Source organism: Grus americana, chromosome 17 (genome assembly GCF_028858705.1).
Source record: "Grus americana isolate bGruAme1 chromosome 17, bGruAme1.mat, whole genome shotgun sequence".
In the NCBI taxonomy this organism is placed as follows: domain Eukaryota; kingdom Metazoa; phylum Chordata; class Aves; order Gruiformes; family Gruidae; genus Grus; species Grus americana.
Window position 1 is genome coordinate 3,182,293 of NC_072868.1, and position 26,886 is coordinate 3,209,178.

The following is a 26,886-nucleotide window of genomic DNA, read 5'->3' on the forward strand; positions in this document are numbered from 1 at the left end:
TAACCCAACCGGAATCTGGGCTATAAGTACCTCGCCCTCCCATGCATGTGTACACCCCCCTGAAGCAATGAAGCACGTAAATGCATCGGTGAGGCTGGGAGACCTCCGAAAATCACAAGCTCCCTGGCTCTGAGGACCTACTGGACCTAAACCACCCGCTAAGCATCAGACCCATTTCCTTAACGTGTGATCTTCTCAGTTACAAGATTAATTTCAGCTTGTTAGACATTGCTTTGATGACTTGTTGCAGAAAGGCCCTTAATGGCCATACAAAAAATGACCGATGGGTGATTTCAACAGCTGTGTCGATAGAGAAAGCAAACAGAAACCTGCAGGCCACAGCGCGGTTCTGCTGCTTTCTTTACACTTGCGGTCTCCTTCCTCCATCAAATACGTCACTCCTGTTCCACCTGTCCTGGGGGGGTAGTTCGCAGGGCAGAAAAATGAGGGGTCGTGCCTTTAGGAGTAGGAAAAATTTAAATCTCTGCAAGCTGTCATAATTTGGACATCTCCAAATTCTTCCTACCCCCACAGGCATCACTGGCTCAAGGAGAACAGAAGATCCAACCCCAAAGCCGTGTCCTTCCCGGTGACTCCTGTGGCCCCGGACGGTGGGAAGGAAAGCTGGGTGATGCTGAAAGAGGCTGAGAGGGAGAACCTGGTGTGTAACTAAGCTGAAACTCATTTTCTGCTGACACAAAAGATTTCAGCGCGCAGCTAATTGCCTGAAGCTGTGTGACACAGGCTCTGGGAGATGGCAGACCATGGGGTCCAGCGGCACAACCCATCCCACAGTGTCCCTCAAAGGTGGAACTGCAGAGTTTGAGAAACTCCATCTGTTTTCAATCACGTGTATCCGTTCTTTTTGCAGTTTTATTTCACTGAAGCTCAGTTTTTGCATCCATGTGTGCACTCTGCTTTGAAATGTCCCGATCTGAAGTGAAAGCTGCCAATGGATCAAAACCTACAGGATTGATGGGAATACATTTGCCTGGATTTCATAGAATTATAGAATCATTTGGGTTGGAAAAGACCTTTAAGATTTCCATAGAAAGAGAAAGGTTTTTGTTCAGTCATAGCGTTTTCCTAGTTTTCTGGTCTCTGCACTGGTTACACAGTCAAATCCTGTCACAACTGCCTATTTTTAGGGGACAAGCCAGTGCTCCTGGTGTCATCCTTGGATCAGCACCTTCCAGGAGAAGGTTTTCCATGAAAGGCTTTAATCAAAGTCCCCCAGGGAGCTCAGTGTTTGACCTGCAGGCATGGAGACCCATCAGGTGTTGGGGCAGCAGCCCTGCAATTGCTGCAATTTGTCCTCAGTAAATAACAGCTGGAAGACTCACAGAATGCAGCACGTGGAGTCTGATCTGCTGGTGCATTTTGAGAAAGATGGGCAACAACCAAGATGTCCCCAAAACCCTAGGAAATCCTTGGGTTTCTGGATGCCATGCTCACCAGGAGCTGTGTTGGCTGTAGAGGCAGATTCTGTGCCACTAAGACACTGCTGACCACCTAAAACTCTGCCCGGATGAACTAAAAGGCAGTGAACTTAAATCCCACCCTGCATTATTTTCCTTCCCTGTTTTAGTCTCCTCTACCTGCCACCTGAAATCTAATTTTGCACCCAAGCATTGGCAGAACCTTAGCCATGAACCTGCTTTGCTCATCAAAACCCTCAGCGGAGGAAACTCTGCAGCTTCATGGACCTGGTAAACTGTGCAGAGAAAAGCCCAACTCTCATTGCCAAACTTGCTGCGTGCACAACCCAAGCATGTGTGCTACCTTGCACCTCACTCTAGGTTGGAAACAATCCCCCCATCCCTGGGAAAGTCTCCCACTATATGTATACTGAAAAAAAAAAAACAAACCGAACCAAAAATCTGTGCTCTTATTTAGCGCGATTTATCCCTCACTGAAAAACATCATCTGCCGTTCTCTTGCTGTCTGTTAAAACAGGCGTGACTGCACGTACCTTATAATGGGACTCTGTCTCCTCTTCCTGAGTAGAACTGGAGGGAGATGGCGTAGCAGACTTACTTCCCGGGGGCGATGGGGAACCGTGGGTAACACCGCTCCGCATCCCCATCTGAGAAATCAGCTGTGACTGGCTGAGAGCGCTCATGGGGCCGGCTAACATCCCGGGGCGATTGATCAGGGGCACTTGACGGTTGGACTCATAGGACGTGGCGTCCGAGTGGACCATCTCCTGGATCTGAGTTAGGAGAACATCACTTTGTAATTAAAAAAGGTTTTCATTTATTTATCATACTGTCAAATCACTTTATGTTGAACTCTTATCGACTGATTTAAAATCATTATACACAGCTAGTAAAGTCTTCTTCGTGCCCTCTTCCAAACGAGCCAAGAGCAAGAAATGAGTACCGTGCACCCGGGGCTCCGCTCCTGCCATCGCCTGCCGATGGGGACTACAGAGAGGTGCTAAACCGTGTTTGCACCTACGTCTGTGTGTCCAGGAGGTGCCCCTGCCTGCCCCAGGGACCAGTGGTGTCGTGTACCAGTCAGGGGGCTGAAAGAAAAGTTCAGAAATGAGCAACTTTTGGCCAAATGACTGGGAGAAGCGAGGGTGTTGCAGTGTCCCAGGCATTTCTGGGGCCAAGCCTTGCTGCTGCACACGTGGGGCCATCGCTGAGCACCGGCACGTGTTGTGCCAGGGTATGTGGGGCCGTGGCTGAGAGTCCAGCCCTGGTACGTCAGCGATGCAGTGTTAATGGCCGTAGATCCCAAACATGCTCTTTCTGAGCAATACTGGTGTTGACATACAGTAACTGCATAGATGAAAAACTATCTGCTTGTCTAAGTTTCTGAAGGTACCAGAACCAACCCTCCTGCGTCATCTGCACCGATGTTGGGTTGCTAGTGCTCCTGGGGTTAAACCTAGAAGCTGTAAGCACAAAAGCAGTCAGTGGAAGCCCTGGGTCCCCGCTCCCACCACGTCAGTCTGCCCAAAGCTGTGACACTACCATCAAGCCAGGGGTTTGTATGTCCCCGACCCCAGAGGCAGCGAGCACCACGGCATGCCCCCAGACGGACCCCAACGTGCGGGGGCAAGCTCTGCTGGTGGCCATCACCTCACTGCAACTCCTCCAGGAGATGACTCTTCTGATGTCAAATATTGCAATCAGTTCTGATCCCACTCGAAATGAATGTAGCAGAAAGGAAAAAAAAAAGTCCAGACAAGGACACAGAAAATTATTGGCTGCCTGTTAAGCTTTCCCAGCGAGGGAAGGGACCAGAAGCGATGCGTGTATATGCACGCACGGGAGATGAGAGACGTGGCTATGTGATAGAGCTATCCCCAAAAATGAAGTTTCCTAACACCTATTTATCTGTTCTCATAAAACAAGAGCGAGGGGACATCTGATGGGACTGAAAGGCGACTAATCGCACACGGCCGCAGGGACGCACGGACACGGCACAGGCCAGCGGCACAAGCGCTGCCTCCCGAGGGTGCTGAGCCCAACAGCCTTGAAAGATTCAGAAGAAAAATGAAACGTATATATATGGCTAATAAGACATGTCGAATGCTACATTAGACAAAATAAAAATATCTTGTGGAGCGTATATTCCCCCTTGTCGTGGCATAAACCAAAGTTCAAGTGGTTGGGTCAGGCGGGAGCAGGAACAAGCCCCTGCCCTGGCCAAGGAGGGAAGATGAGACGAGATGGGGACAAACCTGGCCACGTTGTCGGTGCATGGAAGGTTTTGGGGCTGCCCTGCTGTCTGCTCAGCCAAGACCCCATTTCCATTTGTACCATTTCCCCTGAAAACCCCATTTTCACCCCAGGATCCGTCCCTGCCCGGCCGCCCCCCGGCAGCAGGGCTCAGCCCCACGCAGCCCCCGCGGGCAGATCCAAGCTGCCTCCTGCCGCACAGCCTCATCCAGCCGGTGGGAGGGAGAGCAAACCCTGCCTGCAACGTTTTCCAGACTTTTTCCCTTTTATATTAATCTGATTCATGTTAACATGAGTTTAAAGACCCAGGCTTTATTTATTAACAATCTTCATTTCCGATAAGCCTGCTGAGGTGCAATCTCTCGTTACCAGGGGAGGCTTGCCAACTCCATTAGCAGCGCACACAGAAAGAAACCCAGGGAAGACCTCCGAGGGCTCGGTAGGCTTCAGAGGAAATAAATCCAAACTCAAGACCAGATTTACTCCTGCAGGTCAGGAATCAAGAGCTTTACACAATACCCGACAGCACGTTCTGCTCTCTTTCAGATTCTCCATCAGTAGAGGAGCGTGTGTCTGGGGAACAGATTTTCCTAGATCTGCCCTTTTTCTGTATTAATTACGAAGTGCAGGGCTTTAACTCGCAGGAAGAAAATAATGTCTTGCATTTCAACAGCACGAGGAGCCTGACCGAGGCTGACTTAGGGGCCACGCTGAATTGCTGGCCTCGGCTTTGGTGGTTGCAAAGGAACACCAGCAGCAGGGTTGGCTTTGCTCCGTCACGGAGCTGAGAAAACTCGCTGCTGCTCGAACTATGGCAAGTTTCATGTGCCTTAAAACCTGCCTTGCTGCAGAGATGTGCGTGGGAAATCCTGGCCAAAAAGACATGGAGGACGTGCACACTGCGGCCAACCAAGATGGGGATGGACAACGGGCTCGGGCAGCACAGGAGGCATCGGAGAGGCAATTTTTGCCTTTTCAATTGAATTTGCAAACGTCGTGGGACTGGCCAGGGGTTAGATAGGCAGCAACGGGGAGTCTGCAAGGTGGGGAGACAGGTCAGCACCCATCTGCCGTGTGCTTGCTCCTGCCCTTGCTGGGAGCAGGCTCCTTCCCAGACTCCAGTGAAAAAGGTCCATTTGTCTTGGATTTTGTCAGTTTAATCCAGACCTTTCATGTTGGAGAAGATCTGCCAGCTGCTAAGGAAAAGAATAATTTATTGTCCTTATTTTAAATTTAAATGAAGAAAAAGTTTAGAAGATGGGTGTTTTAGAAATGGGGAAGGCTATGCAACGTGGCTTAAAAAATTTTAAAATTTAAAATAGCTCATTCACATTTGCAGCCATGGCAGTCTCTTGGGTAAATACTGTATTAAGACAATTTTTTTGAAACTTTTATTATGTGGCCAATAGACCAAAACGGCTCCTTTTATCCATTAAAGATGTAATCATACACTTTTTCTTTACAGTGCATGTTATTTATGCATCAGAGCAGAACAAGTCCAGGAGTGCAATTATGGATATGGGACACGTGCTGCCAATGCTTATGAAAATTTGTAGGAAAAAACAGAAACCTGAGCCCTGGCTCACAGAATCCAGGCAGAAACCTCCTGCTGACAGCAACCCAACCACAGCCCTCTCTTAAAAAGCGGAGACATTGGCATTTTTCCTGGGATATCCCCCTCCCAAGGATATCTTAGCCCAGAGGCCTCTTCCCAAGTAGCTGCCCATTTCTTTACATCATTAAAAATTTGCGGTTTTACTTCAAATCTTTGCTGAATATCACTGGTTCTGACCACTCCCTCTCTCTCCTACGTCTCCATCTCTTCCCACCCTGGCCAGGAGGTTTTGCAGAAGGACACGTGTGACTACGCTCCCCACGTGCGACTACGCTCCCCACGTGCAACCCTGCTGACCGCTGTCTGGAGGGGCAGGGTCTGGCCCCACCTTTTGCCGCTCGCTAAATTTCTCTCCACTTCCCTTTTTTTTAAAAAAAAAAATACAGTTTTGGAACAACGCGCCAGGTTGCCACCTCCCCATAGCCCCTGCCCACGGCTCTCAATGTCCTCAGGACAGGAGAGGGCGAGCGGTGGAAAAGCCATTTGCGTTCTCCAAATGTAAAATGTTTGGGGTGAGGAGGAAGACGAGCAGCTCGTGTGCGGCCCCAGCGCTTCTTCTGTGGGCCTTTGGGCAACAACGGGCTTTGCTCAAGCTGGGGGAGGGGTTTGTCCTGCTTTGGGCACCCGAAGTAGCTAATACCCACCGCCCAAAAAAGACCTAAGGAAAGAGAAACCCAGGAGCAGGATTCAGAGATGCTCCCCTGCAGCAAACTGCCTAATTAGGCAAGTAAACGATGAACGAAACTGCGATGATAGCAAAGTGAAGTGAGAGAGAAGGTAATAAATGCAACGTTCCCCCTGCAAAAGCAAACAACCTCTTCTCCCACAGCACATCGGTCCCGTGGGACGCAACCCCTGCCGCAGGCTCACCGGGGCTGCACCCGCGCCTTTCCCCTCCACGACGCGTTCAGCATCCCCGCGGAGCCCAACGGAGGCACATGTGTAATTAAATAACCACCCTGCAATCGTGATCAGCTCCGTCACCAGGAGGGGTGGCTCCAAGAGCCAGGTCAGATCCTGTCTCCATCCCGGGCGTTCAGCACAACGAGCTCACCGCGAGGTGCTGCAAAAGGCTCAGGACGTGTTTGCAGCCTCCGCTGAAAAGATGTTTTGCATCTCAGAGGAAACAGGAGTGAAATGTGATGTAGTCATAGCTCAAGTAATTAAGTGCATCTTACTTAGCAGATTCCCAAAGGCTGTGCTAACTCAAAGACAGTTTCTTTTTTTCCACAATATTTCAATTTTTTTAATGAATATGCATATCAGGCCTATAAACGCTCCAGCTAATCCTAAGAAGGAGAGAAAAACAGGCTGACAAACGGCACGTGCTCTGCACTCCTTGTTTCTGGGGAGAGGGGTAATCCAACGCGAGTGACAAAACGCCGCAAGGCAGAGCCTGGCTGGGGACCTGGGCGCTCTGCAAGCAAAGATAATGTTTTGAAACATGTCAAATGCAGCTTCAAGTTAACTGCCCCCCCCCCCCCATTCATAAGTAAAAGGCAGCTCTTTCCAGCAGTAAGGGTTACGGCACCAGCCAGCAGACCTGGGGCTCTGGTGCCAGGCTCGGGCAGGGGTGCTTGCTGGTGTTAAATGTCCTCTCCTGCAAAATCCAAATTCCCAACTGAAGCCTTGAGGCAGGTCCCAGCCCTGTAACCACCTTCTGCCTTCGCTTTGCATGGGATTTTTTCTCCTCCTCCTCCCGCTTTCTTGGTCTCGGCCACACCTTGAAGATATCACCATGTGTTGGTGGCAGAGGTACAAATTCAGAAGTTCTGTGTTATTCCCCCATGGCGCGTTTTGCCCTTGCTGCACACGCGGCTGGGCTGCGATCCCAGGTGGGATCTGTGCCGAAGCGCTCGCAGATGTTACCCAGCAGGAAAGGAAGAAATTTGACTGGAGCTTGCCATACAGTGTTGGCCGACCCTTGCTGCACTGCAGCCCCCGAGCTAAAGCAGAGCTGCATAAAGTGGGATGTGTAAAAGATGATGGCCAAGACCAGCGGGAGCAGGCAGACAGTGCCGCCCCAGCCCACAGGCATCACCCCACGTGCCAGGGAGGCCGGTACATGGGGACCACCAGGCTTCCCTGTGGAGAAGGGCTTGGGAGTGTTGGTGGGCAAGAAGCTCAGCATGACCCAGCAGTGTGTGCTTGCAGCCCAGAAAGCCAACTGTGTCCTGGGCTGCATCCCCAGCAGTGTGACCAGCAGGTCGAGGGAGGGGATTCTGCCCCTCTGCTCCGCTCTGGTGAGACCCCCCTGCAGTGCTGCGTCCAGCTCGGGGGTCCCCAGGACAAGAAGGACATGGAGCTGTTGGGGTGAGTCCAGAGGAGGCCACGAAGATGATCCGAGGGCTGGAGCACCTCTGCTATGAGGACAGGCTGAGAGAGTTGGGGTTGTTCAGCCTGGAGAAGAGAAGGCTCCGGGGAGACCTTAGAGCCCCTTCCAGTCCCTGCAGGGGCTCCAGGAAAGCTGGAGAGGGGCTGGTGACAAGGGCAGGGAGTGACAGGCCAAGGGGAATGGCCTGAAGCTGCAGGAGGGGAGATGGAGATGGGATGTGAGGCAGAAATCCTTCCCTGTGAGGGTGCTGAGGCCCTGGCACAGGTTGCCCAGAGAAGCTGTGGCTGCCCCTGGCTCCCTGGCAGTGTTCAAGGCCAGGCTGGATGGGGCTTTGGGCAACCTGGGCTGGTGGAGGGTGTCCCTGCCCATGGCAGGGGGTGGGACTGGATGGGCTGTGAGGTCCCTTCCCACCCAAACCCTTCTATGATCCTATGACTGCCACCATTCCTGGGGCGAGTTCAGATGGGTGGGCTCAGCAGAGCTGCCGCAGCCTCCCCCGGTGCAGGGAGTAGCCATTCCAGGGGTGGCCACGAGGTTCATGGGTGGCACAGCCTACCTCTCCTTAGGTTTGTTCCTCAGAACGAGCCACTACAATCACAATCAACCAGGGAGAGAAATTATCTGCTGAACAGCTTTGAAGCAAAGTTTTCCCAGCAGGCTTTTTCTGTATTGAAGTTTAAATGTAAACGCATCACCATAGCTGAAATGCTTAAAGATGATTTACTTAAAAAAGAGAGAGAGCAGGAGAGAGAGAAGCTGATAAGAAAATATATCCCCAATTACCACCCCTCCTCTTCCCGATTTGTAACTGCTCCTAATAAACTTTCATGGTCTATGTAAAATGCTTTAGTGCAGTGACAAATTTCTGCTGGAATTTGAGATGTCTTGTTCAGAGTAATAGCTATCTCACACAGGTGCCCAGCTGCTATTGTAAAATCAGTAAGCATTTAATTGAAACAAATGACTATAATAATAGTACATTATCCCTGCAGGCTCATAGCCATAACAGTTTTAATTATTGAGTTAAGAGTCAAACTAATTTATCCTTTAAAGTAACAGCCACATCTTTGGTTCCACCGATCATCCTATTACGAATACGAGGGGAACAGGAGGAAAGGATTTAAAAAGGAAGCAATTTATTTTTGTAGGGGTGGGGGGCATTTGGCATACGGCAGAGGATTTCTATATGCAGTGGGGTTCCCGGCCGTGGTTGTCACTCCCCAGGACAACCCTCCCTCCCGGATGCTCCCGGTCCCCAGAGGGACCCAGCACCCCCCTGCAGCTCCTGGGGATGTGTGACCCCATCGGGCTGCGCGGCAGCAGCGCAGGAGCCCGTGGGAACCGGTGGGGCCGGCTTTGGGGGTTTGGGCACGTGGAAATTTTTTGGAACTATAATGAGATTGCAGTTTGTCTTCATCAAACACAGTGAAAAAAAAGGTTTTACAGACTCAAGTTTGCAAACGTGATCTGAAGGAGCATCTCTGAATTCAAAGCCAGGTAGCAAAGAGACAGAATCCACATTCATGATTTGAAAAGAGCATTTCTGAGACACAGACGTGCCCCAGGGCAGAGTCGAAGGCACAGCTTTCCCAGGCCCTCGGTTTCATCAGCCTTCTTACTTTTGTCCCTGTGACACGGGATCTAAAGTGGCACTGTGAGCCCACGGGGCGTGACACTGGACCCGCAGGTGGAGGGGATGGAGCAGGATGGAGCAGGATGGAGCAGGACGGAGCAGGATGGAGCAGGACGGAGCAGGACAGAGGAGGACGGAGCAGGACAGAGCAGGATGGAGCAGGATGGAGCAGGACAGAGGAAGATGGAGCAGGACGGAGCAGGATGGAGCAGGATGGAGCAGGGGTGGCTGCAAGGAGGCAGCAGAGGAGGGCAGGTGCTGCCCACCACCCAAACCCCTCCCTGCCTGGTGTGTTTCAAAAGCCGCCAGTGAGGATGGATTCACTCGCTCAGTCGCCCAGCGGGTGGTCCCTGGAGCAAGCCCTGTGTGCAGCCTGCAAGGCCAGCCCACACTGCCAGCCCCGGGAGCTCTGCATCCCATCGCTCGCCAGACCAGAGAGCTCTCACCAGACTGTCCTTCTGCAAAGCACTTGCAGATCATAATCAAACCCCTCCCACTTTGGCCAAAGGCACAGAGCAGTCCTCTGCACTCTCTCCAACTTTCTGACCCTGCTCATTGCTACGGCTGCTTTTTGGACTTCTCCATCAGCCAGCACCCACCCCGAAGCATCGCTGTTCCCACATCCCTCTTCCACAGCCACCATCTCTGAGGAGAAGAGTCCTCATCCTGAAAGGCTTTTTTTGCTCCTGCAAGTGGGACAATATTGGTTCTCCAAACACATGCTCATTTTTGGTGACCCAGGCCACGCCGAAAGCTCTGCATCTCTATCTTCTGCTGCTTGCCTACTCACTGCACCATCGACAAACTTCACTGGCAATTATTTAATGCTTTCTTTGGCAAAAATATGACAAACTCTGGGAAGACGGAGTGACAGGCCGATCCACCAAACTTGTGTAACATTGATTTTGTATTGTTCAACTTTTCCAACATACTTTGTGCTTCCAAGTCAAATGTCTTGCAGATGTCTAAGTGTATTATGTTAACACTGTTACCTTTATCATCCAAACCTGTAATCTCATCAAAAAAGATATCAAGTTAGTTTGACAAGTTTTGTTTTCCATCAGCCCATGTTGATTGGCATTAATTATATTACCTTCCCTTAATTCTTTATTAATTGAGGCCTGGATCTGCCACTCCATTATTTCATTGAGGATTGATGACAGACTGACAGGTCTGTAATTACCTGGGCTGTTCTGTTTCCCTTTTTAAATATTTGCACATTTTGCACATTGCTCTTTTCTAGTCCTCCAGAGCTTCCCCAATATTCCAAGAATTACTAAATACCAGAATTAGCAGAACCGAGAGCTCCTCAGTCAGTTATTTCAAGCCATGTGCAGACAAGCTAGCTCAGCCTGGTGACTTAAAGAGGATTTGAGCAGCCATATAGGAGAAAAGAAAGTTTTACGGTCTGCTTTAAATGTTACATAATTTGAAATCCCGACCTTCCCAATTAATATTGGCAGTTTCAAATGCAATGTTTTCAAACGCGAAGCTTCACCGCAAAGCCATACAGCCGACCCCAGACCAGGCTCCCAGGGCTTCTCCCAGTTCAGTTGGGTTTATCTCCGTCTCCGCACCCGCGGGGTATTTTTTTGATCTGCTTCTGTTCCTACATAAATTGCTTCATGTCTTTTCCAGCCTCGACGACCTCTGCATGTTTCCCCCCACCCCCAGATGAGAAGTTCCCTGCAGCGTGCAGCCCCCGGGCGCCCGGCGGGCAGGGGAAGGCAGGACCGAGGGCTGGTTCTGGAAAGCACCTGCCTGACAAGCTGAATTCAGCACTTTGACAGGCTGTGATCTTGTGTTACGATATCCTGCTATTACAGGGGAAAGAATCCTCCAAACACAATTACCACTTCATCACAAAGATAAAGCACTGTAACTTCTGGGTGCGAACAGTGGTGCAAAACAGGATAGAGACTGTGCTTGGCAAACGGGAAATATTTCTCATTTATATTCTCATCGTTCCCGGTGCTGGAACGGTACAGCCAAACGGAACAGCCCAACTCGGTACGGCATGAACGGAATCTTGTTATTTTCCTATGACACAACCCCCCGTGTGGTCATCTGCCAACTGCAGCATTATTGTGGACTTGTACAACAGAGACGTCCATGAGGGTCCCAAATCCAGTAACTCCCTCCCAAGGAGTGCCAACCAGGTAGGAGTCCTGCTCCAGAGCGTGTTTCCCTCTCTCTTGGGGTAGTGGAGTTACTATACAGATTGCAAAAGGTTATGGTTTTAAAGCACCTCAAGACGTCAAAAGACAAACCCAAGCTAGCTGGACCTCCAGACCTGTGTTCCATCTCAGCACTGCTGCAGACCTGCACCCCTAGCTGGGACGTTGCTTCTTAAGGAGAAGACCAAAGTATTTTAAGGTCTTGGCCCAGCCCGAGTCCCGAATCCCACCAGCTGTGTGATGATGGAGAAACAAGACAGTTGAGATGGGGCCCTGGACTGCACATGGGACGTTTCCTACAGCTGACCTCCTGCAGCCCCGCAGCCTCGCCTTGCTTGCACTATGGAGACCCCAGGGCTGACCTTCACGCTCCTGAACTGCCTCATCACCAGTGGACAGGTGACACCATCCCTGTACCCCAGTGTCACACAGTGTTCCTTTCACCTGAGGGAGGGATAAACCCTGCTGCTTGCATTGGAGGTGCTCAGGAATAACTCAACAGGATGGACGCTGCAGAACTGCAGAAGCAACCAAGACTGGTGGCAGGACTGCTCCTGGGCACGAGGAGCTCAGACTGCTCCCCTCCCATAAGACACGGTTCCTCCGAGGGGGGTTCCCACCCATCCCGCTCCCCTCACTGCAGGGCGATGTGCTGCCGTGGGGACTGGCCAGGCGGGAGGTCAAAACCATCTGTCCCCAAACGATCCCTCGCTGCTTGCCAGAGCAGGGCACCACGGTGTGACAACGCCACACAAAACGGCTTAATTCCCCTCCACTGACTTTTCTAGAGGTATTTCGCCTCTTCACCAGGAGCAGCACTGAGTCTTAGAAGAAGGTGATGCACGAAGCAAAGCAACCGTGGTGACTATTGCCACGGGGAGCAGGGGAGAGCCGGCGTGCGTCCCTCTCCAAACTCACTCTCCTGAGGTCAGGGATGAGCAAAATGGTGCAGCAAAATGAAAACAAAGTCCTGGACCACGCATCTGCCTGGGGGGGCAGGGGGTGACTGTCCCCAGCCACTGGGAAGCAGCAGGGTCGCGGGTGTGCTCCGTCAGTGTTCCTGCAGCTCTCAGCTGGAAAACGGTCTGTAAATAACGCATTCAATAAACTTCATTTTTTTTAAGTACATTATTTTACAGATAAAGAACAAGCCTGATAATTCAGTGAACATGTTTGCAAATAATCTATTCCATTAATTTCCAGCATGTTTTCTGAATACGTTATTTAGCGATTTTTGTAAAAACCATTTGTAGATGAAGGCAATTGCCACTCATCCAGGCATAACACCATCACATCCCGAAAGCTGGGGCCAGAATTTCCCTGTAACGGACAGTGGGAGGTAATTAAATGGCACCAGACCCTGAGCCCCCTGCCAGCCCACGGGGGGTATAAAACTTAATAAAATTGTCACATCCCCTTTGCGCGTGTTGGCGAGAGGAGGAAAGCCAGCGAGAACCAGCTACGCAGGGGAAAAGAAGCAAAGCAGGTAGATGAGAAATACCTGCAGGCATGCAGGGGGAGGGACCGAGACGGTCCCGGGAGCGGGGAAGGGTCTGCACCGGCCCTGAAGCCCACCCAGAACGATTTCCTACTCCAGATTTCTGTCTCCGCACTCGAGACGGATGGAGGAGCAGACAAACTGTCTCGGGGAGTATTTTTGTTGCGTTTTATTGGTCTAATGGAGAGGCACGCTATCCCCGCGGGAAGCAAGGGGGAAAAGCTCTTCAGCATCAGACCTGTTTATACATCAGATTTTCTCTAACTTTTGGCTTTCACTTTTTAATCCCACAGATACTGGTGGGGAGATGGATTCGGAAACCAGTGTTAAAACCTTCTACGACAATAAGTGTGGCTGTGTGCTACCCAGGGCTGGGATGGCAGGCCACACGTCATGTGGTGCTACAGGCGGTCCCCGGACACGTTTCCCAGGTCCCCTCCGAACGTGGGTCTGATCCTGAGCCGTGCACTCCAGGGGACCATCACCTGCCCAGCAAAGCCGTCCCACAGGTCAAAGATGGGATTTGAGACATGCAAATAGATTCCTGAGAAGCACAGATTTGGTTTCATGCAAGTAACCTTGGGGATGGAAAAAAAGGGAAAGCAGGAAAATACTAGAGACACAAAGTTTTCTGCTTCACATGTCCAGCTCTGCAGAGACTCCCTGGGGGAGTTTGCTTTTCCTGGTGGGTCTACCAGATCCTTGACATTATTATATGTTTAACATTTTGAGTTACAGCTCAGCCTCCTTTTTACAGGATTTTGAACTGCTGGGATGGACAGAAGTCCTCCTCCACGGGCTCCATCCCACAAACGCTTTGGCACTCCCAGCACTCCCAGCACGGCAGTCGGGCTGGCCGGAGAGGAAGAATTCAGTTCCTCAGAAAACGCAATAGAATTGACATCCACTTCCAATCCTTACGCAACAAAGGACAATGCCAAAAATGAAAAAAAAACCTGAGCAAAACAGAAAAAAGGAGAAAAATGAGTAATGGAGAAAGCCCTTCTACCACCAAGAAGCCAGCCCCAGGCGGGAGGCACTGGGGGAGGCTGGGAGGTGCAAACTCAGCGCCGCCCGATCTGCAGGAAGGACAAGAGCTCCCGCGTGGCAGCCAGCCCCAAAGCCGTTCGGAAGCTGCTGTCCCTCTGTCCCTCGCAAGCTCCGCTGCTGGCAGCCCCCGACGGGGCTCGGGGTAGCCGAGGGCTCTTTGCCGATAGGACAAAAAGCTGCTGGTGGATTGGCGGCCGCTCGTTTCGTTTTTCTTATCCTGCCTGTCAAACGGGACACCACCACGGATGGAGCTGAAGCTCGCTCTGCCGTGCGTCCTTGCCCAAGGCAGGATCACGCTGAGCCCCCCCACCCCGTCCTGCTCACAAGGGACAGCCCCCGGGGGACCCCCCGCCGCAGCGCTCTGCAGTGCTGGGTGACAGCCGTGGAGCACGTGGACTCGAGCCCACCCCAGCCTGGCAGAGGGGCGAGAAGCTTCACTTTTGATGGAGAAGATGCTAGGCAACGTAGGGACTGCGTAAATCCTGGTGTTTGCTTCTCAGTGCGGTTGGGGGATAAAAATTAACGCTGGCAAGAACACCTCCAGCTCCTACGGGACTTGCCAGAGCCAGCTCACCTACCGCTGTACTCCACGCTCCCCCATCCACCCTCTCACCCACGGGCCGGACCTGCAGCCACCTCGGCCCCATCATCTCCCGCGGTATTTACTGGCCCCAGCCTGGGAGCCCCTGCGGCTTATTGAAGCTTTTCTGCACAGTCCGGTTCACTTTGGTTTATGTCTCTCCTGGCTCTTTGCAGACATTTTAGATATTGCATTCACATAAAGCAATAGACTCAAAAGTAATGACAGGCCTCCAAGTTTTATTGCATGAAGCATTAAAGAAGAAGAAGAAGAAGAAGAAAAAGAAAAAAGAAGTAACTTCAGAACACAACAGGAAAATGGGAAGACTACATAGAAAAATCGTCCCTGTGGGATTAAACTCTGTGAATGAATTTTAAAAGCTTTTTTTTTCTATTGCAAAGTTTAACAGCCCACTTTTCTAGCACTGTAAGAAATGCCGGCAGTGTTAGAAAGAGTTGGGTTCCCCGGTGTTGATACCACATCTGCACACGAACCACATCCCTTCTCTTACACATCCGCAACGAGCTGCCCCCTTTTTTGCCCCCCACCTCGGTATCCCTCTGTGGCCAGACATTGCTGGGATTATTGCGCTGGTTTGTAATAAGTGTTTCATAAGAGTCTCCTAGTACCAGGAACGCAAGCATCCAGGGAAGAAGGATGGTTCTGTGGCCGAATATTCGTTGAGAAACTATTTGAGTTTCAAAACTCAGCTCTGCCAGAGCAATGTGAGACGGGGAACCGAATCTCCCACACACCAGTTCCCCACCAGCAAAATGATGAGCGTGGCATTTACCTGCTCAGCAGAGGGGAACCTCTGAGAGCTGCAAGGTATGTGATGACTTTGCTGCATCGCGTAAACTGTTAACAGAAGGCACAGTCTATTATCTTCTCGTCTTTAATTATAGCAAATGCTGAACACTTTTAAGATAGGTACGAAAAGCCCAAATGACTCTGTATGTACAAAACTAATTGCAGGAGGGAACAGAGAAGAGAAACTCGAGCACCGACTCCTGCCACAAGAGCCAGATGCCGCAACTTCTGTTCTGACTCCCGACAACGACAAACCCTTCCCATTTCTTAACTAGCTAATATAACTGCAGATGCTATTCCAACAGAAATGACAGACGTGCAGAAACCTGCAATAAATGCAGAATTAAAGCCATACAACTGTAGGAAGTGCTTACTGAGGTTCCGGCAGCAACGTTAACCTGAGCTGCTGCACCGCCTGCCCGCGCCGTGCAATACGGTTTATTAGATCAGCTGTAGCGTATTAAGGAGGACCGGTGAAAGAATATTCAGACCAGCAGCATCTCTGTCCTCTTGGGCTTCTTCATGATGGGCAACAGACACCTGAGAGATTCCTTTCTTTCCTTCTAACATCAAGACACTCAGCTCCTGGAGGTGAGATGTGCCATATTTAATGAAGCTTGGGTCTGCCCAAGACCAGATTGCCACAATAACAAGTGTTCCTACTGCCAATCTTTATTTAATACAGGTATCAGCGGGGATTCAGGCCATCAAAGCCACTTCCTTCCCTCCCAAAATGTATAACCCCAAGTGGAAAGCCAAGAGTAACACATGACCCCATTAAAGGTTTGATTTTTTTCCACTGGGATTACATGCTGGCACTGGGGAGCTTGATCAATTGAGTCCCGAGGTTCAATCAATAAGTGTCAACGACAACATACTGCAGTACAGTGATGCTATCCATTTATCAACTTAAATAACTCCACTCACCCAAAAGACAGAGGCACTAAACCAGCAATTAAGGTCTTAGGGGAAGTCTGTCAGCCCGGGGTTTTCTTTCGGTGCTCCGGAGGGAGCTGGAGGAGCTTCCACCTCAGCATGAGGCACGTTACCCTCGGTGCCGAGCTGCTGTTTGATAGATATGGCAGGACTCAAAGGCAACAGAAAACATTTCAATTAGGCTCTTTAAAAAAGTGAGCGCTATTTTGTCTTACACATTGTGTCACCAAAACATTTTGGATGGCGTGCCACGCTCAGCGCCGCATTTGCATTTCCATCTGATCAGACATCAAGGACACATGCCAAGCGAATGTTTACATTCCAGATCAAATAGCATATCCCAGAGATCTCATTAACCTGCTGACCTGGAATTAAACAAAACCACCTGGAAAGGAAGCGCATTCCTCCACGACGCACACCTAGACACCTTCCAAGTTTGCCAGCCAAGCTCTGAACACGGGCGGCTTCATGTAGGTGTAAGGATTTGCGTTCCCTGGAATACTTGCCAGTTTGTTTTTTTTTTCCTGTCCAGCGAGTCTCAGCACAAGCGTTCAGGTTCTTCAAGAGCTATGGCTGCCTCTATCCATATGAATTAACCAAAGAGCGCGGCAAAGACGGCAGGTTAGGGGAAGCAGGTGGAGGGGAAAGCAGAGACAATACTCGCCCCTCTGAAGGCTTAGCATCTCCGTGGGGGGCTCACAATTGATGAGGACCTCAGCTGTCCCTGCTGCCGAGGACATCGCTATCCCCTTTTCCCGCCGGCAGCCGCAGCGGGTAAAGCCACGCGACAGCCAGCCCTACGCCCGCCGCGGCAGGGGCTGCCCCCGTGCCCCGGAGAGGGGCGAGCAGCGGGGGCTGCACGGCCCTGCTCCAGAACCAAAGGGGCCCCATCTCCCGTAGAAAAAGCAGTTCATAAACGCCAAAGAGAGGAAAAAAAACCTATTCCTGTTCTGCTCTAAAAAAATCCCGCAATCTCAGCTCGAACTTTGGGGTTTAGACTGTTATTTACGCGCATCCTCTTTTTTCAAACAAAACCTTAAAGCTGATTGTAGGAGATGACTGCCAAAATCTTTTATCACTTTCACAGACTTGCTTTCCAGGAATAGACAACATTTCCCAAGTAGCCAGAAGTGCATTGCAGAGGACACGCCATAGCAGATAGAGTTGGGAGAAGCTACAGCGGGATTCTGCGAGCCAGACTTGGAGGAAGGGATTTGATCTCACCCGTCTCAGCCTCCCTGGCTGGAAATGCAAAAAAAAGCAAAAATTACCCCAGACCTGAGAGGGGCAGACACAAATGCTGTGTCACGACGGACGAGATTTGCAAAGATGAGGCCATTCCACGCTTGCAATTTCCTGTTCCTGCGATGCAGAAGACGAAGATATAAATATATTATCCGGGAAGAAAGGGTTACTTTTCAATCGAAAATTAATGCACTGAATTCTGAATTAACATGTGGGATAATTAAAACCATCTTTCCAATGAATTTATTATAGGATATACAAAGCTAATTATAAATTCTCTGTTGCTTAATCCCTTGCAGTTTGCTAATGCAGCGTTGAAATCTCTTTGGCCACACTTGTTTAAATTATTCATTAGACACAGCAACAGTTGTGAACTGTAATTTAAATTGGCATCTCATGAATATTCAATTAATACAATAAACACTGGAATGTTTTACTGCACGCTGCTCGATAGTTTGTGCTCGAGCTTGTGTTGACACATTTTTATTAACTCTTTATAAAGGTGTTACCTATTTATGTCACTGATTACAATGAGAATAAAAAGTCCCACTCATAAATATTTGTGTCGTTGTCTTAAGAGAGACAATGTAATTAGGCAAAGCTTCAAAAGTCATAATTAATATCGGGCGGATATCCTTTCCCTCCTGTTTGCCTCTGAACACGCGGACTGGCACGCTTTCAAAGCCTGGCACGTCCACCCACCGCAGCTTTCCAAACTGTCCCGGCCAAATCCCGGGGTGTCACCCTCGGGGTGCCCCCGAGCGATGCTCCACCCGGCACCCCGCAGCCCCTGGGGACCAGCGCTGAGCTGGCATCCCAGCCCGCCACCCACGCCGTGCTCTGCTCCCGTCACGCAGAGAAGAGAGAAATAGAGAGATAAATAGAGATGGATGTAAATATTTACTCTCTGGTCTCAAGACTTTGGCCCGCCAAAATTAGGAAATAAAATGCAGCTGGAAATAAAATCCTCGTGTGTGGTAGCCTGACAGCACTCTGCGATGACTTATAGTCCTTTAATGGGGCATTTTTAGCAGCAGCACTAAAAAATAATTATCAAGTGGCTGTATAATTCAGTGTGGTTTTCTATTTTAAGACTGAACTTTTTCATTTAAAAGCAAGGTCCCGCTCTGAGAAGAGACTGTAAAAACGGCCTTGTGGGGCTCTGCATCTGCAGCTTTTCAGCAGCACCACGTAACGCTGGCTGAGATCAGAAATTAAAATATCCACCCCCCGCAAGTGCCACCCTTGCGAACAGGGTTGGTGACGGGAGACCGAAGGTAGCAGCGATTCAGCATCACTGAATCTGCAAAGTATTTCCAGCAAGGCGGTGAGCCTCAGGGAAATCCCTAGTACTCAAATGCACCCTCGCAGGCACTGACTCTCACCTGCACAGACCGCGGCTGCCGGGTGAGAAATAACAGCTTTTGCAGCCACTGCTTTATTTCCAGAAAAATGCGGATTTTTTTAATTTTTTTTTTTTTTTTTTTTTTTTGAGTGAACACCCAGCCAGGACGTTCTCACATCCACAGCGCAGCCCTCCTGCTTGCTTAGGGGATAATATCGCCGTCCCTCTGTTGCACGGGGTAATCTTATTAGCGAGTGGATGAACGAAAAGACCAAAGGCCAAGCAGTTTATCCCAGCAGGGGATTTTCCTGGTTGCTGATGTGACCGTGAGCCGCTCCGAGGCTTTTGTGTCCCGAGGTGAGTGTAACACCGCAGGGTGAGCTGGGCTGAGGGTCCCCCATCAGCTCGTGGCTCACCCCCGAGACACCCCCGGCAAGGACCTCGGCCCCTCCTGGGTACCAAGAGGGATGTTCTTCTGCGAGGAGGGGTGGCAAAGCTGATGAATATTCACAAAGTGTTTAAACGTTAATTACACATGGATCAGCTGAGTGACCGACTTCAAAAATGCAGAAGTTTAATGAAACAACATTATTATAAAGTTATTACTGTGTCGACGCGTTTCAGTCGGCTTGGGGTCATTGGAAGGATTTTAGACCCAGTGTCAAGGAAAGTTCCTTCTGTACATCCTTCTCCTATTCAGATTTTCATAACCCCAAAAGGCATTCACAGCACCTCCAGCAGACACCCACAAGTATTTTAGATGCATTTAAACTTTCTTCTACCAGTGGCGATGGTGGACTATTGCTAACCACCCATGGTTTCATTGGCAATACCCACCTTGCTAAAATCTAACGCTCAACGTTGAACAGATCCTGGGAGAAGGCATTACGGTGATTTTGTATCTGCTCCTTTTTTAACAATACGCTTCCACCACAGGACTCAATATTCAGCGTGGCGTTCGCTTGTTGGCATCTGAATTTGATTCCTCACGGGGAAGATTATTCCCTCCTCTATTTCCCTGTGTGCACGGCAGGAACCACCGTCTCCTCCGTGAACTTTGTATTCCTTTTTTGTCCCCCCTTTAGGACAAAAAGCTGGTTTGGCATCTCTTAATTGTGGCTTTGCTGCCGGCAGTTCCTCTGTTCACCTCAACCTTTATTTCCAGTGACATAAAGCATGCGACTGTTACGCTCTTCTGTTGTGATGCCTCTTGTTCCAGATCAACCGCCTGTGAGTCAGTGGAGGGTTGTGCACCCGTTGTACTTCCCCATAAATTAGTAAGTGATACCTTGGCTTGAATTGCAAGGGTCTTTCAAGAATAATCAGTGCATTTTTGTTGGTGTTTCTTCAAGCTATTTCTCATGTACCGCAGCTGGCATCTCGTTTCAACCTTGCGGTAGCACAGAGATAATCATGACACTTTGTACTGCTAATGCCTTTCTTTTTTTGATCCATGAATAATTTTTTCTGCCACTGTAGCAGCTCTCCCAGAATATTAAAAGCCACGCGGTCTCCTGTAACCATATCAATTCAGCTCTGACGTGAGTCGGAGAGCTGCAGCCTCCCGGTGATGTCAATGCATGATTCAGACACACTTTCCTTTATGCTCCCAGATCCAGAGCCCGTTGTGCCTCCCTGAGAAGGGGGCAGCTGGCCGAGCTCCTACAAACTCTGCCATAATCCATCCGGCCCTGTGAGCTGCATTCACGTAAACTGGAAACTGCCACTTTACTCTGTTCAGCTTGAAGCGTCTTCTCCCCGAAGCCCTGGGTAGATCCTGGTATCCAGCACCCTAAAGGGGATGGATCACTACTGGTGTCCCCTTTTCTGCTGCCTCCAGCCCAGAAGCAGAGTCTGCAGAGGCAGGACGGGTGGTCCATTCAGAGAGTGGAATTTGGCAGGCTGTAGATGTAGGAGAAAGCGGGAAAGACGCTCCTAACCTGTGGAAGAATTTGGTTCTTGCCATTTTGGCAAACACAAGGTTTTGTGGGCAAGTGCCAATGTTTCCTTTTAAAATTCTCGCTTGTCTCCCTGGGACTGATGGGAAGTCGAAGATGCCCCTTATTTCCTCCACAGCTGTACGTGAAGGGACCTCCTCACATCGGTGCTGCTATCTGCTAGGACGTTCTGCCACTCTTCTAAATTCCTTGATGACACCGACTGTCCCGAAGGGCAGGATATATGCTGTGTATATTCAGAGGTCCGGTTCGTGTGGCACCAGAGGTTACCCTCACCCTGTGAACACGCAGTCCTGCTGCGTGGCTAACCCACCCAGGACTGAGCTGCGGGACCGTGGTACAGACTAGGCACTTGGCTGCCTCAGCCCTTCAGAAACACAAACTGAAGACAAGAAACTTCCCTTGATGCACAACTGCAGCGTCTTACCCTGTTGCTTTGCCTTTGCAACGTTTGCAGGGGGATGATACACCAAGGAACATCCCTTCCTGCCATACCAGCAGGAATGCTGCTGTGTTCCTTTCTTGCGTACCAGGTGAAGAGGTTGCGAACGCCAGCTATCTCCTACACCTCCAGCCCCTTCCCTCCTGCATCGCAGCCACTGCTCATCCCACAGCATCACTGCCTGTCTGCTGAGGACCAGGATCGGTTGCCCACAACAGGATCTCTCTCCTACTTTAGCTGCTCTGCATCATCTTCATGTCTACTAATGTCTCTTCAGTGGGTTGCAAAGACAGAATGTGAATTATTTTATTAACCTTCACTTTCAACATGCAACTGTTCATTTCTGCTGAATAGCTGGAAAAATTAACAGCTATGCAAACACAGGCACCGAAAATGTGGACTAATGGATCTGAGCTGGATGTCTAGTCCTCCTTGCATCCCTACAGAGACATTCGCTCCATCCCAAGGTAGATATTTCAGACAGGTCCAATGAATCACACTCCAGAAGAGCCTCTTCACTGTCAAAGAAACCTGGATGACTAATTCAGTCTCGGTAAGTGGCTCCCAGCCCAGATATCACTCCACAAAGTTGGCTTATCAATATAGGCATTTTCCACATTTGCCATGTTGTTAACAAAATGGCCAGGCTTAATATTTAGTATTTTTTATACTCATGACTCAGCACTGACACTGCCCTGCACTTGGCAATCTTATCCTTGGCTTCGGCTGGAAAGCCTGCTTTTTCATAATTTATTTCCTAAGGACTCTGTAAGCTACTGTCTCTTAAGGACTGTTCATAGCTCCCTTGTCAGACCCTCCAGCAAGAAGGACACTGTCTATACCCAATGCCTCTGGCCCAATCTCCATCAAGGCAGCGGACTTCTTTCTATCTCCACATTCTTGGTCCTTTTGGCTTTGAAGTCACCTAAATGCCTATTTGTACTATGACCGAGTGCCCTCAGTTTTCCTCATGGTGGGTTATTTAGATGTTGTGGTATGCATGCTTAGAGCCGCCGGCTCAAAGGCAATGTCCTTTCTCAATAAAACCAACCCTGCTGACCTCGAAAATACTTGCTGCTCCATGCTGCCCCATATCAGGTGCCTTGGACTCCTGATATCATGCAACGTTTCTTTGCTGATCAAGGCACCATCCTGCAGGACCAGCTTCCCATTCCCCAGAAAACAGGGAACTTCACAGCACTGACCCCAAAGGAACGGGCTCATGGAGCCAAGCCTTACAGTCCCATAAACCAGACGCATGCTCAAGTCTTGTCTACTTTGCTGCACTGTTGGCTACACCATTTTCATGCCAAATTCAAAGTGGTTGAGAAGTTCGCTCTGCTCGTGTTAAATACCTGCATTTCTATTCAGTGATAAATACAAGGAAGAAGTGAATTAGGAAAAGGTTCCTTGGAGGAAATAGTAAGCCCAACCTTCCTTGAGCTAATGCTGTTTTCCATAACTTTGGCTCTCACCTCTTGACAAGACCAACACATCTCCACGTAAGGGACAATCAAGCTCATAAAGTCTGGTTGCAATATGTATTGATTTTAATGATCCATGTTTTTTAAATTACTGTAGGTTATGTACTACAAAGGAGCCATCTTGCTACAGCCATAATTCCTCTAATTTTTCCCCAGCAAACCTTCAATGTAAGCTATAACTGAAGTGCAGTTATTATTATTCATGGTGTACATGGCATCAGCGTGTGCCAAGCAACTGAATCGGTGTTAAAAATGTTACTGGCTGCTTCCTCACACATCTTTATTGTAATCATATGGCCAACATCCCACGCAGCACAAACACTGCAAAAATTTAAATACAATGGAACATGATGTAAAATTATTGCGAGAACCCCACTCCTGACTCCTCGCAGAGACCTTTGGCTGCAGACCCAGCTCTGCTTCCACGCACGCATCCTCCAAGGACAGCTGAAGAACAGAGTTCAGCATCGCCCAGAGGACACGAGAGCAAAAAAACCTAGTTGTAATAACTAAAACCTTTGACCATTCATGGGCAACAGTAAAAATCAACATGAAATTCACGGGCACTAGCACTTCCAGAGAAGTGCACTACTTCTCGGTGAATGGCTCAAATAAATCAGCATGGCTGAATTGTTGCTGACTGCACTAAATTCATTGTACTGTATATGACTTTTCTACTTCAGTGAGAAAGCAATGCAAAAGGGAATGAAGCAAACTGTCACTCAGGAGAGTTCCAGCTCCAATCAACCATTATGGATCAGGAAATCCAAATTTTCAAAGGGGTCCCAATTTAGTCCTGGATTTTTGAGGCATAAGACCCAAAGCACACAATTAAAAGGCAGGATTGCCACAGACAAAAGACTTTCTGTGCAAACCTGAAGTTGTTAGTGCACAACGACAGCGTGTACAGACATGGACACACAAACCATTGCAGGATATGGCTTGGAAACACAGCTCTGTGTGATCCCAGCAGACTCAGGCTTTTCCCCCTCAAATTCTTTGGAAATTCACATCGGGGAAGCTCTAGCAGGTCACATTTCACCAACGCTCTGGGACTGTGAGAAGCCAAGAGAAAAACTACTTTTATAAGTCCCGCTTGCTGGACCTTTTACACAGTGAGAGTCCCTTCCACAACCAGCTTAACGTCACAGATCGTTACTGCAAAACGAATATCCACTGGGTTAGCAGAGGAAATGCTTACAGACCCACGCTGCTCAGCCACACACGTCCCGTACATCAGCAGTGGCATCGCTCTTCCACTTGGCATTAATACAATACCCTCACCGGGGCACCACACTCGGTGCTGAACTTTGGCTTCCATCCCTTCAGGAACTGGATTTCTGCCTTGTAAAACAGCACGGCGGAGCCACAGATGGTGAATTATAAAAGGAGGACGTTCAAAACCAGCTGTACCCGGGTGGGACAGGGATCTCTAATCTGTCTTGCCAATTCCCTGACACGGTTTGTACGGGTCCTCAGCACAACCAGGACACCACCAGTTCAGTCTTTGCTTTAGTGGAAGGATTAAAAAAACTTTTTCTTTTTGTCTTGGCCTCTACTGTTTGGATTTCATTCTTAAGGCAACTCTTGCTTAGACCCTCTGTAGATGCTGTAGAGCATCTACTGGCCACCATGGCGGGGCTGAAGTTCTGCCGGCAACAGGCAGGTGCTGAAGAAGCAAGGACCACCCCCAGGGAGGACAAAGCAGAGCAAGAAGTGCTTGGTCCTCTCATGGGAAGGAGGCAATAGGAGGACCCATAAGTACAGATCTTTCTGTCCTTCAATCTGCAGTGCGGATGCATTAAAATTAAACTGCTTCTTCAGTTATAGCAGTCTGCCATCTAAGACACCCCAGTGAGAGCCTTGTAGTCACTTCTAGGGCCACAAAGATGATTCTGTCTCCAGCAAGTATCTGCTCAATGCCCAGACCATCTCTGAGCTCCACAGTGTGGGTCATTTCGGGACATTTCTCATGGACCTCCGGACATCCTATGTCCCTCAGAGAGGCTGGATTGTACCCTCAGCTCTGTCATAGGAAAAATGAACCCAAATATATGCTCTTATGGGGCAGCTGCAAGGGGAGATAGGCTGTGCTACCCACAAATCCTATCAGGAAATGGAAACTCAGAAAGGAATGGATTTCCCTGAAGAGAGAACTTGGCCAATACTACCAACCAAATCAAAACCAGCTGGCTCTGGAGGCGGAGGGGTGGCCTGCCCTGTCATTCTGGGTGAGAAGGCAGTTACTTTCTGTCTCACCATGGCTGCCAAGACAAGAAATCAACGCAAGAACTCAACTTCAGTTGCTGATACCAGCTTTGGGTTTTGCAAGGGACAGCTGGGAAGGGAATGGGTCCCAGCTATCCCATTTTCACCTCTTTTCCCCTCTTGCCAGAACTGGATGACCTCAGCTCAGCTCAACACGAACATGAAAGTTAACAGGACTTGTCTTGAAAGGAAAGTGATTTTACTGCAGGTAAGCATGCCACCTCCTCCTTCGGATTAATGCTAACCAGATGGCCAACTGTCTGTAGACTGTTGCTAAAAAACACAGGCTGAAATAATCAGAGAGTCTCTAGGACAGACACAGAAAACTGATATAGAACTGGAAACACGCCATGAAAAAGCCCGACAAGCGAGAAACTTGGAGCTGTGCGCAGGATTGTCTCCAGCACTGGGCAGAAACCTTCTGCCACAAAGCAGGTGGATCGGCAATGGCAGATGGATGCTTTGCACTAAGAACATGAAACCTGCGCTGTGTTAACAACTGGAGCTCGGCTTTTCCAGAGACCATTTCTGCACATGCAAACCACGCGCACATGAAAAAATGCACGTTCAAAGTGGTGGCTTGCAAAGGCTGGTCTATCCCAGATGGGTCAGCATTAGTACGAACTGGAAAAGAGCAAAGGGACAGACCTTCTCTTTGCGTTAGAGAAAACGATGCTGATGAGGCACGTTAAAAATCTTTCAAGTAATAAGAAGTTATTAATGCTCCGAGGTTTAATTTGGGAATGTGCCCAAATCTCCATCCCTACTCTGTCAAGGTGAAGAGGATCTAAGTGTTGGATGCAGAGGGAAGCTTCACAGATCTGGCTCGTGCTGCTGCATGGCAAGGACAGCAGAGTCAGTACTGATGGGTCACTTTTTTAAACGATGGTCTACGGCAAAATCAGTAGGTGTAAAGTGTTACCGGTAGCCCAAGGCAGACATGGCCCAATTCCACCATACTTTACCCCGAATGAGACACAATATGGGTGAGATGGGACCTGGTGCTCCTCAGCTTCAGACTAATTCTGGTTAGAAATTAGCTTTGGATTTATTATGTGTAACAGCTACCTCCTCCTCCTCACCAACACGCATTTTAACGTTTACTACAGCAACTCTCCATCTTTTTGTTATCTCCATAAACATTTAAAAAATATCTATCTGGTGTTTTCATTTTTCACTTCTCTGGGACAGTAAGTCCCGGAGTTTATCTTGGCCTGTGTGGAAAAAAGTATTTCCTTTTATTGCTCTGAACTTCCAAATCGCAATTCCTGAGAAGTTCCCTTGTTAAGGGATATTCCTGATCTAGCCGCTCTGGCTTGTTTGTTCTATGCACTCTCATAATTTCTGTTATTTTATTCACCCCCTTCTTAAACCTACCATCTGCCATCGTAGAAGAGCTTTTCAGGCCCATGATAATTTCTGTTTCTATCCTCTGAGTCTCTTTTTCTTCCTTCTCCTTGCCCGAGACAGGCTGCCCAGCACTGCACACAGTATACAGCTCTCCAACCCCCCGCCATGAATTTCTCCTGTCTTCTAACACCTTGTCCCTGTGCAGGGGTTTTTAGGGAGCAGCCCGTTTGCTTTCTGGAAGTTAATTTAGAACATTGCAAGTTTTATGAGTAGCGAATATTTTTCTCCCCAACACGCACTAATTCACATTTATCAACACTGAACAAACTGCCTCAGCAACCCTCCAGTCCATTTCCCTCCTATGTTTAAATCTCTCCGAATTCCCTTTCTCCTGTCCCAAATATGTCCAATTTCTTTGTGTCACCCTCAAATTTTATTCCTCACTGCCTACATCCAGCATCGTTAATA

The 26,886-nt window shown here is 49.3% G+C and overlaps 1 protein-coding gene across 1 annotated transcript in view; it reads right to left on the reverse strand.

Annotated features, from left to right (window-relative positions):
* Positions 1–26,886, reverse strand: part of TOX2 (TOX high mobility group box family member 2) — a 155,154-nt gene that overhangs the window by 24,161 nt on the left and 104,107 nt on the right. Inside the window, exon 4 of the mRNA XM_054845986.1 lies at positions 1,973–2,212. Coding sequence (XP_054701961.1) covers positions 1,973–2,212 — 240 coding nt within the window. The remainder of the gene's footprint in view (positions 1–1,972; positions 2,213–26,886) is intronic.